This window comes from Acanthopagrus latus, chromosome 22 (assembly GCF_904848185.1).
Source record: "Acanthopagrus latus isolate v.2019 chromosome 22, fAcaLat1.1, whole genome shotgun sequence".
Taxonomy (NCBI): Eukaryota; Metazoa; Chordata; class Actinopteri; order Spariformes; family Sparidae; genus Acanthopagrus; species Acanthopagrus latus.
In genome coordinates this window covers 7692881-7707065 of record NC_051060.1, presented here as the reverse complement: position 1 = coordinate 7707065, position 14185 = coordinate 7692881, and the positions used below count along the sequence as shown (strand labels likewise).

General features: G+C 40.9%; 1 protein-coding gene and 1 long non-coding RNA gene across 3 annotated transcripts in view; both read left to right on the top strand.

The window, feature by feature from the left end:
- fam184a (family with sequence similarity 184 member A) overlaps positions 1–14185 on the top strand; it is a 150195-nt gene that overhangs the window by 119468 nt on the left and 16542 nt on the right. For both annotated transcript variants that reach the window (XM_037086776.1, XM_037086778.1), the window contains exons 17-18: positions 4597–4781; positions 8847–8993. In XM_037086776.1, coding sequence (XP_036942671.1) covers positions 4597–4781; positions 8847–8993 — 332 coding nt within the window. The remainder of the gene's footprint in view (positions 1–4596; positions 4782–8846; positions 8994–14185) is intronic.
- Positions 9822–13175, top strand: LOC119012723. Its single transcript, XR_005072576.1, has 3 exons — positions 9822–10049; positions 11358–11736; positions 12118–13175. It is a non-coding gene; the product is annotated as an uncharacterized LOC119012723 (long non-coding RNA).

The window sequence follows — 14185 nt, the reverse complement described above, 5'->3', positions numbered from 1 at the left end:
GCTGTCGGATCAATTATCACATCATTGGCATCTCTTGACACCCGATATCTTTTTTGTTCTATTTCCATGGTATTGTTATATTTTTGATGCTCTTTTGAGTATTAGTGACAAAGTCTTTCTTTCTTGTTTCCACTCTGAGCTTGAAATTATTATTTTTATCAAAACATGTGAAGCATTTTAGAAGTGTTGTCATTTTCTTTTACAGCTCTCATGTCTCAGTCCAATATTTTAACCTCATCAATTCTTTTCTTGCCGCTCTCTGTTGTGCACGAAATTTACAGCTGTGAGAAGATACAGTTTTAAAGATACATTTGTTTATTGATGAAGAAACCTGTAAGTGGCCATCACATTTAACAAATTTCAATTAACTTTAAAGAGGCAACATTTAAGAAGTATCCAGAATATGAACATTATCAAAAGTGTGAATAAATAGGAGTGTTGATTTTATTTCAAAGATGTATACAGTGCCTACTACCCACTAGTCCCAGTTTGTACCACAAGAGGCGAGAGTCCAATAACCCCCGTAGTTTAAGGTGGGAGATGTAAGAGTAGTGGGTTCATGACTAAGTCTAATAGGTCAACAAAATAAACTGGCACGGACATTCTTGGTTCACCTACCTTGTGTCTATCTAAGATTAATAACTGCAATATGACAATGATTAAACAAAATGAACCTAGATCATAATAATAGTTTTAAACATAACATAGATACATAACTTGGAAATGAGTTTGAATCTGACCCAGTGACAGGTTTTAAGAAGAACAGAAATAGAATCTTCTCTCTGTTGGTCTCATGTGCACATGTAGGTCATATAAAGGCGTCAGTATTTAATGGAGATGGTTTCATAACCAGTTAAAAACTCCTTGTAGTTTCTTTAAAGCCTCTGAAAATATGAATTTCCCTCAGAAGGGGAAAATTTGGTTTCAGAATTAGATCAGTGCCTTTATATTGGAACAAGTGAGAGCCAGATGACTATTGGATGTGACATGGGTAGATCTGGCCCTCTGTTGACAGTCGGTAAAGGCCTGTTAACTGTCATTTACGAGCTGGAATTGTCCATTGAATCTGAGGTTAACGTCACAATGTCATCATTTACATTTATGATATTCTCTAAGGAGCCAGTTCAGTACTACCTCCTTCTATAATAGACTTTCAGTCATACTGGATATCAAATAAACTGTATTCTCCTGTCATTGCTGATACACTTTTACACTTTTGGTATACATTTTTTATTTTCAGTATATCAGAATACCACACCCAAATCCAGCCAAGTCACTTGATAAATATTTGAACAACTTATTTATTTTTCAAAGACTTAAAAATGAGAATAGAGCGAGACCAGCATTAAAGCAAAAAAAAAAACAACAAAAAAAAACTGGTGCACATATCCTTCTTTACTGTGCTGTTTGTTTATTTATCAGGGTTGTTTGGAGAGGAAAGAGAAATGAGATTACAAAAAGAGAATAGAGTTATGACAAATGAGGGAAGAAACAAAGCTCGATGCTCAAAACCAGCTCGCAGTCAACACCATCAGTTTTACATCACCGCTCGTCTGCCGTGAATGCAAACAGCCAACAGATCTCCGCTTCAGTCTGATTAGATTAGACTGTATTAGAAAAGTGCATTAAGTTTCCTTTACGTTTCCAGGCTGAATGCGCTGAAAGGAACCAATTTCAGGTTTATCCTCTTTCGTCTTTGTTCCGTCCTTTTATTGTGCCAGCCCTTGTTTTCATCCCCTCTTGTTTGCTTGTTGTTTTATTTGCTTTTGTGCGTCATCCCACCCCAGAATGAAGCCAGGAGTTTGACGAGACTGAGAGTAAAATGAGTAAATGAGTCATTAAAGATTAATCTGCCCTGTCCCTGCTATGCTTAATTGCGCCGCTAGGTTTATTGACAGCAAAAATCAGCCCATGACATTAAATTAATCGTCGAGGTAGAGTCAGATATAGACAGATACTGAGACGGAGGTGATTATACAAGATTATGGCTTTTGGATGTAGGAACATGGCCCTTGGCATAAATTGTTATAGAGGAAAGTAGAATGAGATTTCTGCAGAGTGAATAATCATTAGTGGACAATAACTCGACAATATTTAATCTGACTCTGATGGAGTTAAGTGGCCCTCGACTGGGAGACTGAAGATCACATTTTTGCTTTTTGTTCCCTAATTCAAGTCTCTAAACATAATGGGCAATTTGGCAAACAGGGCCGGCTCTGCCTCCGATCATAATGTGGAGTTTAACTCTGGACTTGGCAGTTTTGTTTGTCGATGGCTGGTTAATGAGATTGCTGTTTCTCGTTCGTCACAACACTGTGCTCCTGCTCTTTACACTCCTCACACTATGTTAGGGTTAGGAACGCATCATGGTTTGGCTTTAGATACCTGTTCGGGATGGTGATGGTACAACATTATGGCAGCAGGTCGATAAATGTGGATTAAGTCCAAATAATCTACAGTGCCCATTGTCATCATTAAGAAACATGATGTTTTCGATGTCCAGATGTTTTCGAACATCAATGGACCTCATGCACAGAGGAAGACAATTTATGTGAGACCTCAGTTTTACCAGACAATACTACTTTTTCCAGCCCTATCCTTAAACTGGATCACATTTTAGTCAAATTTGAATACATCATCTTCAGCCAGAAATGAAAAACTTGCTAATCCTCTAAGTTTTGGAAGTAGTGAGTCACTAAGTTGAAGGGCATCTTTATACTGACTCAACTTTAGAGAAGAAAGAACGTGTTCATTTTCTCACTTTGAAATCAGGACGAATATAAACCAGATCTTCTGTTTGACGCTGGAGCTCTGCAGGCAAATTATGAGTAATTTGGATAGTTGGTCATTTTATTCATTATTTGACTTCATTCAGGGATTTGGAGAACTTTGATGATTTATGAGCTGTCTGAGTGATTCAAATGAGCACTTTTTTCTTGTACAGTGCTGATGTTGGCTGAAATATAGTTTTTGTGATATCTGTGGATGAATTTAGTCTGTTTTCATAAGTTTAACTTGTTTCATTAGGTAAATTTTAGGAAGTTACTCTAGGTTATCCACCAACACACCAACAGTCCCTCTTCAGATAGCTCCTTTGCCACCATCCTTCTGCAAATTAAAGGTCTGAGAGCTGTTATAACAAGTGTATTTTGTTCTATTTGAGTTTCTAAAGTGGCCCTTAAGTAATAAAGTCAAGAGCGATATGTATTGTAATTCATACGTGAAAACATTCAGCACAGTAGTGGCCTCTTCTACACATGGGGATTTGTGTTTACATTACATTGTTGGACGGCATGCGATGATGAATATTGTCAGTTCATTAGCTTATAATAGCCGCTGTGGAACTGTGATCTTTGATTTTGACTCATTGTGGATTAATTATCTCATTAATTATGGGTCGAGTTTGTATTGGCCTAAAAAAACAGTGTATCAAGACTGTTTCATAAACTCTCCATAAGAAGCTTGGCTTTAAGTTTTGAAAAAATGTAAAAAAAAAAACAAAAACAAACATTTAAGCCGAATTTAAGAAGGTGAGAATTGCCTTATTTCAGTTTATCTGTTATTTTTCATTAAACAAGCGAGACGAGAGTCAAAATAGACCAATGTTCTGAGTTTAAAGCTCATTATGCACTGTCTGCCTAAAGCCAGCAAATGTAATCAAACACAACAGCTGTGTATTAAATCCTGTTTTTGAAGGTTAATCATCTTTAGCTTTTTTTTTTTTTTTTAAGTGTTTCAGAAAGGTACTGATTCAACTATGGATTATATCAAATGTTTTCCACCTACATTTACATAAATACAGCTTTTTTACATAAGATGTAATACATTCAATTGACTAAATAAACATTTTTTAAAAAGCCCTGTTGGTAACTAAAATGCAATATACAGTGTATGCAATGTCACAAAGACAAGTTGTTTTAAAGAATTAGGAAGATGAGGCAAGGTTGTTTTTATAGCATTACCATTCTGACACAAGGCAATTCAAAGTGCTTTACAGAGACATAAAAAAAATTGAAAGCCTTGTTAAACAGTAATGATTTAAGCTCTGATTTAAATGAGATCTAAAGAAGCTGGTTGTATAGCTGTATACAATATTCACTGTCTCATCTGTGTGGTTTCATTCTCATAATAGTTGAGTTGTGTAAGCCCCAAGATGTAAGAAGAACCCTTCCAGTTTACGGTTATGTTGAACATCATCTAATGTTGATATTATGATTGATATTATTGGCAAATGTATCTAACATCTTCAAACAGTATGGTAATGAGTTGAATTTATACATATGCATATATATATATATATACATAAACCAAAATAAGCTGTGTGTAAAGAGCATATTGACATAATGATAAAATAAACAGTGCATGTCCGTTCATTGCACTGACCTGTCAGACAGTGGTTTAAACTTTTTTGAGAAACTTGCTGAAACTGCTCTGTCCTTGACTTTTAATATGAAAATCCAATCCTTGGGGTTTTACACTTGAAATCAGTCAGAGAGAGACTGTAATTAAAAACCTGACATCATCACGGTGGGACCTCAGCTCTCTAAACCGTGAAAATGAACAACACCGATTCCTTTTTTTTTTCTTGTATCCCAGGAGCGAGAGCTGTTGGGTCGGATCACTGAGCTGCAGGAGGAGGTGTCCCGGAGGAAGAACCACATCGCTCAGCTGGACCACCAGATCCACACGCTCAATGAGAACATCAGCACTCTGACTAAAGAGCTGGAGCTCAAGGGCAAGGAGGTGCTCAAGATCCGCAGCGAAGCCAATCAGCAGATCAGGTATGACTCAGCACTTGGAGCAGAAACAATACTAGATATGAGAGCCTCGTGAAAACTGAGGGATTTTGCTGTTTCCTGGCAGCTCTGCTGATTTGATTTTTTGTCCAAAAACACTTGACAAGAGCAGACAAGAGTAGATGTTTTTTTGCTACTGGCCTTCAAAACTTGTTCAAAAACTTCCTGTGTCAGTTAACCAACCCTTTCTTACTGTAAAATGGTCTCTTGCTTTCAAATCTGGGGGTCAAGACCATCCCACCTGTCATGTATATTCGAAAATTTACTTTTATCTTCAGAAGCTGCCAAACTGACATCGTCCTTTTCATCCATGTTTGATGCAAGATGTCTCTTCTCATTTGTTTGTGTCAAATTTTGTTTCTCTCTGTGTGACATATTTATAGCCACAGAGTTTCATCCTCGTCTCACAAACATGCAACTCCACAACCAAAGCCTCAGAAGCATAGACCCAATTGTGTTCACACTGCAGTTCATGTTAATACACTGTAACCTGGCAACAAAACTACTGAATATCCTCTTCTTAATTTCAGAGTGGTGGTCCTTTTCACTCGCTCTGCCTCCATTTTGTGCACTGTTTAAGCACTGTATATATTATTTTGTTCTGCCTGATAATTTATCACTCACATTGTATGTCAATGTCGACTGTTGATCAAGACTTTGAGTAGGAAGAATCAGGAACATAGGTATTACTTCTATTAAATACTTCGAACATGTTGGGAAAAATACTTGGGTGAGATCGATACTGTCGTTTAGTGTGTTAAAGCTGAGGTTGATAATGCAGATTTTGAAAATTATACAACCAAAGACAATCCCACGTTCTTCCTTCAGGCTTCTGCCCGAAACCATTCAAACTCATTTGGGTCACAAGAAATGATTGGGTGGACTTATAACGCGAAAGGCCCTCTGGAGAACAGGTGTTTGGTTTGTCCAGTTGGGGCTACTGTAGAAACATGGCGGTGCAACATGGAGGACCTTATCCTGCTAGCAGTTCCTCCCAGTTTCCAGTCACTATACTAACCTAAGCTATTATCAAACACAGGCTCACCCGTTGGATAAAAAATTGTGTATTGACCTGTTTCCCACTTCCCGCAGGCAAGGCAGCCCATCTGTGATGTTTTTTTTCTCTGAAGTGTTACATTGTGCATCACTGATGTCACATTCACTTCACGAACTGTACTAGAAGAGAAAATAACGATAGACCCATTGTGAAAGAAGCATCTGTATAAAGGTGGATCGATTCTGTCTAGTGTCACAACCACCGATGAATGACTCATTTCACCGTCATAATTTAAGCCAGACGTTCCGATAACATTTGAAAAGTCTAGAAGAGCCAGATGACTCAGTTATTTCAACCCCATTCAAGATAGCCAGATGGTAAACCGGAGGTCAGCCACCTTGGCCGACAATCCAGGTATTTTCATAGTCAGGAAGTGGAGCTTGATCTTGACTTTAAAACACCACTGTGCAGCTTTCATATGAATGGACAAGGCTCCACCTCCAGTGTGTCCAGTGATAAAACCTCCTTGAAAAGACTCCGTCCCAACAAGGGGTATCAGACAATCACCTTCAGGCTCCAGTGGTGTTGATCCTCTCAGCTCTTTCTGGGAGAGATTGAGAAGAAGAGCACTTCCCGGATTATTGAACTATCCGCTCAGATAAATAAGCACAAAGTAGCAACATTAACAGGACATTATCATTAACATCCTCGCACACACATAAAATGCCCACACACATTCTCTTTCCTGCTGGTGACCCCCTGTCATCGGCGCATGTTGCCGAATTGAACTCCTGTTGTTATATCTGGATGATGATAGGTCCTGCAATCCTGCTCCTGCTCCGGTCCCGAGGAAGACACAGCGAGATGAAAGAGAGAGAAGAACCAAACGAGGCAAATCAGCCTCTGTGTTTTTGTCTTCCCCCTCTCTCTGTCTCTCGGCCAGTGTCAACAGCCCATTGATTAGTAGATGTGAAGGTTATTTAGGGTAGAGGCGGAATGGAATCTATAATCATGTTGTCTCTCGCGGCGGGTTATGAATTTTTTAAAGTGCTGCGTGGTTAATGTGGTCCGACAACTCATTAGAATAAATCTGTAGCCGCAGAGTTATGTGTTACGCGTGCGTGTTGGAAGGTTTTTCATGCCTGTGTGTATGTTTGATGACTGCTCCCATGATGCTTTATTCTGTCTCGTTAATTCATGCGCTGCTAGCCTTCATGCATGTGCGTCCTCTCTTTCTCTCTCTGTGCTGGCTGGCAGGCCCATGCGCAGCACATTCCCCCTTTTCTCTTACGTAACTCCACGTCTGAATCCTGGTCACAGGGATAAAAATAGGATGATAAATAAATAAAGAGGAAGCAGAGAGAGATAAGATGTGCGCCCCTCAGGGAGAGTTGGCCCAGTCAGAGTGAGAGGCAGACAGACATCTATGTTTCTCCTCCATCCTCCTTCACTCCCTCACAGCCCTTTCATCAGTCTTCTTCTCCTCCTCATTTAATTATCATCATCTTTTATTCCCCCCTTTTCCGTCATCCTCCGCTTTCTTTAGCTCATCTCCTCCGGTAAAAGAAAAAAAATATCCTTCTGCATTTGCAGATTGAACACATTGGATCAGGAGACAAATTTATTACCACTTCCTCTGGATTTGCTTTTCCATACGTGTCGTGTTTTGCACCTAAGCCACTGCATATTCGTGTTTTGGTGCGTTTTCATGTTGTCCGCGCAAAACCCCAAAAACTCATATTTCTATCGCCATTTCATTCACAGTGTGTTTTCATGCAATTATGTTCGAGGAATTCATTCGGTGCATCTGTCGCCTTCCCCTAATCTCACCACTGTTTCCTCTGGGGAACAATCCATTATGTTCGCTTTCTCGTGGGAGAGACGGACGGAGAAGGAGAGTCTGCAGGTCCTGATTAAGTCTTAAAGGGAAATGTCACCCATTTGAAAGTAAATGAATGAAGTTGGTGTTATTCCTAAGGCTTCATTCAAATGACGCCATTAAGAGGAACAGTGGTGGATGCCGAAAAAAGGCCACCACTTGTGTGTGTCGGGGAGGGGGGGCGGCACCAGCGTACAGGAAGGTGTCATATATTTATAGTGACGAAAGGGCACTTTACTTCTTCGTCCGCTAGAAGGGCAACTTAGAAGGCCCGTTGCATCATATCCAAGAAGGAACTCTTGCTGTGATTTTGTGAACATGGGGGCACCGTGGGATTGAATACCTCCCCTGCAACTCCCTGAGTCCACCAGTGAAGACGAAGGACTTTTGCTTCTTGTCTGTTTTTTTGCCGTGACGTGGGAGGAGGGGGGTCATTGGTAACAGCCATGGTCACCAAACTTCAATAAGGTGGAGCGTCTGTTCTTACTATAAGTACATTTTAATACTGATGCCTCTATATGACTAAATAATTAGTCTCACAGCCTGAGGAAAGAAGCTGCTCTGCAGTCTGGTGTTTCAGAAGCAGCTTGTTCTGTATCTCTTGGCAGACGACAGACAATAGACTTCCAACTTGACATATTATGTTGGCCTTGTAACTGAATTGTATCATGCTGTTGTCTTATTATTATTAAGACATAAAATTTTGAAGAAATGGTGCTAACTTTACCTTTAGCGATATTAAAGTTCAACAAATGTACTTGTACCAGCAACCAAATCTATTGGCTGAAGGATTACATGTAACCAGTACATTGTGTCAGTCTTTTACCCGCTTCAAAATAAATGAATGAGCTAGCCAGGTCAAGCCAGCAGTGCTCATACATACATAGCTGCTTTAATGATCCTTATGTAGTGTGCAAGATAATGTATGTTAGAAATTGTCTTCATATACAAAACCAACGACAGACAGGTAAAGAAAGCCTTGTCTCAAAATGTCATTGGTTGGCGTATTACCATTTGATACAATTTCATACTTCACAAGATTATTGTAACTATCATAGTCACTAGATACTTGTGTATATTCTATGACATATTTAACTATTCAGATTCAAAGCCGACTCGACCAGCACCAACATAACACAGTGGAACTCGTCTGACCATTCTACTCTCTCCTCAGGGCTCACGAGCAAGAGCTGACGAAGAGGCACGAGAGGGAACTTAACGAGATGAGCGCCGTCCACAGCAGGGAGACGCAGAACATGCTGTCAGACTTCAACAAAGCCCAGGAAGTGCTCAAAGACAAGATCTCCGCCCTCCAGATACTGTACGTACATACTGTAAACACACTGTGTGCTTGTGCGGTCTTCAAACAGCGATGCAGCAATGGAGAAATAACACTTATCTAACTCTTAACTCGTGACTGATGATGCGAGCAGGTCAACCTACTCGTCCCAGATAATGTAACTGTGTGCTGTCAGGTGCCGAGTGGAGGCTGAAAACAACTGACATGTTTTCTCTGGGGAGAATAACACAAGATGAATTCACACCTGCCTGATCACTTCTTGTTTCTCTGTTCTGCTCATCAGGTTTAAAGGGACAGGTCACCCAAAAATCAGAAACCCATCTTTTCCCTCCTACCTGTGGAGTTGTTTTAGTGTGAGTTGTGGAGATGTCAGCCATAGAGTTATCTGCCTTCTCTCAAATATAATCAAACTAGATTTGCGCTCAGCTTGTGGTGCTTAAAGCGCCGGAAAACTCAACAGCAATGACAGTCTAGATTGATAAATGGCAGTTAAGAGGAAAATATGTGAACTGTCCCTTTACTCATTTTATCCACATTATCTATACTTGCTTATAACCTGTCTTCTACTTGAGTAGATGATCAAGTATGGGAAAATAAAGTGCACACTGTACTTTTTTCCATGCAGTGACCTAAAAAAAATGACTGCGTCAAACAGACAATTGGAGCACATCTAAACACACTCACAGTCGCAAGTTATGTTGGAGCAGACGGATCCACGCAGACTATTTTTATTTTCATTTGCGTCAGGTAAAGTGGGGTATAAATAGCAGGCTGCCGTGATGAATTCTCTTCTTCTCAGCTAATCATATTGCTGTTGTCATACGTTATAAACAGCTGCACCGAGCACGACGGTGCATGACGAAACTGGCTCACCATGAAAGGCAGCACCCAGAGAGATTTACCGGTGCGCCCCTCAGTCTGCACCAGAGCTGCATTCTTCAGGAGACAATGTATTCACATTGTCAAAACAAAGAGAAACAGCAAAAAGATAAAAATGACACCGTGAAATCAAAGATAAGAGCGAGCGAAACACAGAAGTCTGCATTGTCTGGAGCTGTATTGGAGTCTTTGATTAAAGTAGGTGTTTTGATTCCAACTTAATGAAAGATTGATATCAAAAGCTTTATGAGGTGTCACACCCTGGATGCGTGTCTGCCTTGGCGACCGCTGCGTTCACTCCTGGTGTGCGTCAACATGGCTGCGTCACAACAACTGCAACAAACTGTCCAGTCTGCCGGAAATTTGGGATTTCTGTTGCAGTGAACGTTGCTGTTATTTGTTCATCTGTTGAGTCCAAATAATGCCGCCGTATCTATGTCTTCACTCAAGTATGAAACCAGAGGAAGTGCAGAAGATTTAGGGTGTCATCATCCTTTAAGCAGACGAGCACAAAACAGCTCAAATCATTGAGCATGAAATCAAAAAAAACATCTCTTACTGCCAAAATGCACTGAATTGAACTGTGGCTGGTGTCGGTGCTGCTGCCAGGATTTCTAGAAACACTCATTTTTGACGAACCACGACCAAACTAGTCATTCATTTAATTCGCTTGTATTTTCTCCACAGTTTTCTCCAAAAATGCTGTTTCAAAACCTTTAACACACCGCCGGGATAATATTCTTGATATTCCCTTTGTTATATTTTTACTTTTACTATTGATACTGAAGGTATCTTAATGGAGTCAAAGCTGGTTAGCTCAGTTCACAGTGCAGGTGTAGTTTCTGGGCTGTCTTCCTCAAAAGTGTCAGCATGTAGTATGTTGATAAAAGAATTCTGCGGAGGCAAGGCTGGGTGGAATGATAGAGCAGTCTTTATTGAGACAAACTTCGGTTAGCCGAGCGTCCGAGCAGAGTGTGGCCCCACATCTGATGTTCTCCAATCTAGGGCAAAGTAATGCCAAACGTTTTTGCCCTCTTGCCCTATCAGAACTCCTACGCCTTCGATCTTAGGAATTCTACCAAATGCCACCACCCCCCTTTCTCTGGTGTGGGGGCCTTTTTTAAAGTCTGTTCTCCATAACCGCCTACTTCTCCCAATTGGTCGCTTTGGTGGGTTCAAGGTACATCTATCCAATGGGAAAGAAGAGAAGGATGGGTCTGCCTCACATCCTCTATGAAATAACTCTTGTGTGTGTTACTTAACTTTGCTGATGTCAGCTAAAGTGGACAGGATGGTCTCTCTAAACTTAAATGACAATGTATACCTTGAGTCAGCTCTTAACCTCTGGTGTGGGCTCCTTCCTGTAACTTATCTCTGATGCCCACCTCAGGGCTGATCAGGGCCCCTGGTTATGGGGACCCTCACACTGTCACATTCCCGCAGTTGTCTAAGGAGAGCATCCGGTCCCGTCTCATCCTGTCTTCCTCCTATTCACTATTGTCTTAGAACCCGGGATGTGTAGGAAACACACAGATACTACACGGGTGTGAGCTCAGAGCACCAGAGGAGTGTTGTTGTTCACACTGCAAGCACAGGAGCTTTTGTTGCCAGGAGGAGGAGGTTTTTAATGCCTGCGATGGAGGGACCTATCCTGAAAGTGGACGGGGAGTGGGGCCAGACTAGACACCGGAACCAGAGCCGTGCAAGCAGACAGTGGAGCTGGGATCAGCAGCCTCCCAGTAAACATGGTTTGACCAGGGCTAAACACAGCCTCCGAAACTGATGAAGGCCAGTTTGATGACATGGAATACAGGAGGAATGTGATTCATAGGTGCTTTGACCAGGACTCTTGACTCCTGGGAAGACAAAGACATGGTGAAATCAGGTAGGGACAAGAATGGCATTGGTCAGGAGAGGACCGAGCATGAGTTTGGGCATCGGTCGGTGCCCACTTCTGGAGAAACAAGGCTATTTGGTTAGCATGCTAGCGCTGTACCGTCAGCAGCTGGACGTGTTTCAGTTTCTGAACTGATGAAGCCTCTTGGCTGAAACATCTTCAAGAAACTGAAACACGTCCACCTGCCTATGGTACACCATTAAGAATGCCTAGTTATTATGAAGTGTGCCAGGCAGGTATTATTATTTTGTTAATTCAGTTTGAAAGATCATCATAATCATTAACCTTTACATTAATCTGTCTTACAAAGTATTAAGCTCATCTCTGATATTTGCAAACACTGATTTTTTTTCTGACTCTGACACACAGCTGAAGGATCACAGCAGTGAATGTACAATATAGAAAACTAGAGTTATACACCCTGAGATGGCCAGGCTCCTGTAAATGTAAAACATCCATATGAGATGAACTACACATCCTCAAACTCAGGACATGTTCTGCCAAATGTTATGCGTGGAATAACATCAAGCTGAGGGAGAACTGGCAGGGATCAAAGGTAACGTATAGACTCGCATGAAGAACGGATCAAAGACATTTAGCTTCGAAAGTAATGACACCAGGGTGAAAGAATCTAATTAGTGGAAGGACATTTCCTTTATTACCCAAGATGAAGAAGCGGATATATATTATTGATGGCCCGCAGTTGACATACAGGGAGGATAATGTGAGAGAGAGAGGTGGAGTTAGGTGTCGGGTGAAGCAAAGGGAATGAAAGCTTTGTGGATGCAGTATGTCGATGCAGAGAGTGAGAAGAGTGTGGATGAGATGTGACGTGAATGACCCCAGGTAGAAAGATTCAGAGAAGAAGATGGATGTATGGAGGAGGAAAACAGAAAGAAGTTGAGCTGAAAGATACATTTTCTTGCCATTGGGCAGCGGATGATGCCAAGTCATGAGGGAAATGAGCAAAACCAAACCTTAGGAGGGACAGACAGAGGACCACAGATAAGACAGAGCGAGATAAAGAAAGAAAAGCTACATTGAAGTCAGAGATACGCAGCCAGCAAGCTTCCTCCTCAGAGCTGACCTCCTTTTACTCTGACTCAGCTGAGAGACAAGCACCACCTGCAGGACTGAAGAAGTACATCCTGATTTACACAAGATACACATTATAGTTGAATAGCATCTCAAGAACAACACAAGGACAGTTGGACAGATTTGTAGAGGAACACTTCCTTAAAATGTTCCAATATTTCTCTTGGATAAGGCAGAGGAAGCAGCTAAACTGTGCTCATTGTTATGGGTGTTTTCTCTTTTCACTTCTGATATATTTGCACAAATACCAACAGTACAAAAAAATGAAAATCAATAAAATGTGCCTACAGAGGCCAAAAAGCTCATCTTACATAAACAACACTGAAAACACACAGTGCTGCCTAGTTTTCTTTTGAGTTAACTTCTTACTGATGTCAATTTTTTCTGGCTCCTCTTACTGGTGTTTTCAACCTTATTTCTTTTCAGAGGATGGACTTAGTTAGCTCAGTTATCTCAGAGATGGATGTGAAGACATTTAATCTTAGAAGCTGCTCTGCTGTAATTCAAATCATTTAAGGTCGGTCAGTTGATTGGTCCTGAAATATCTCATCAACTCTCAGTGTAATACCCTTGAATCCTCAGTCTTTTCATTTTGCACCACCATGAGGTCGACCTTTATGACGGAATTCTCATAACTGTAATAACTCCAAGGATCACTTAACTTTCCATATTGTGCATTCATCAGGTTCAGATTTGTATTTATCCAGGACTTTGGTTTATGACCAAATACCTGTGAAACTCATGACATTTTTGGATGACATTTGGTACTAATCAGCAAATACTAGCATGCTAACACGCTAAGCTAAGACGTTAAACGCAGCAAGCACATAACTGCCAAACACCAGCATGTAAGCAGTCATTGTTGTCTCATTATGGACACTGACCATCTGATTGGACACCCTTATATTCTCCAATCTCAGTCATCATGCCTCAACCTAACCGACAAATGTAACCTCTCAGAGGCAGAGAAGGGCGGGTCTTAGTGAGAAAAGAATTGGAGTTTATGATGACGTGTCAGCAGCTTGACGGTGACGATTTCAGCCCTGAAAAATCCACATCAGTCGATGCCTAACAAGCAATACTATCAGTAATGTTGTGTGAATAGAATTCACCCAGACACCAAAATGAACCCATCTACTGATGTGATTAAGTTGCCCTCTTTAAAAGACAAGAATCTCTGACAGCTATCTGAAGCCTTGACTCGACCAAAGAGGCCAGACTTTGGAAAACCTGTCAAAACAACTGCATAGTTTAAAAAGATAAGTAAAGTGGAGATAGACAGTCTGCACGGTGAAATAATCCTCCAGACTTAACATGCAGCCTGCTTCAGTTTTCTGGGACA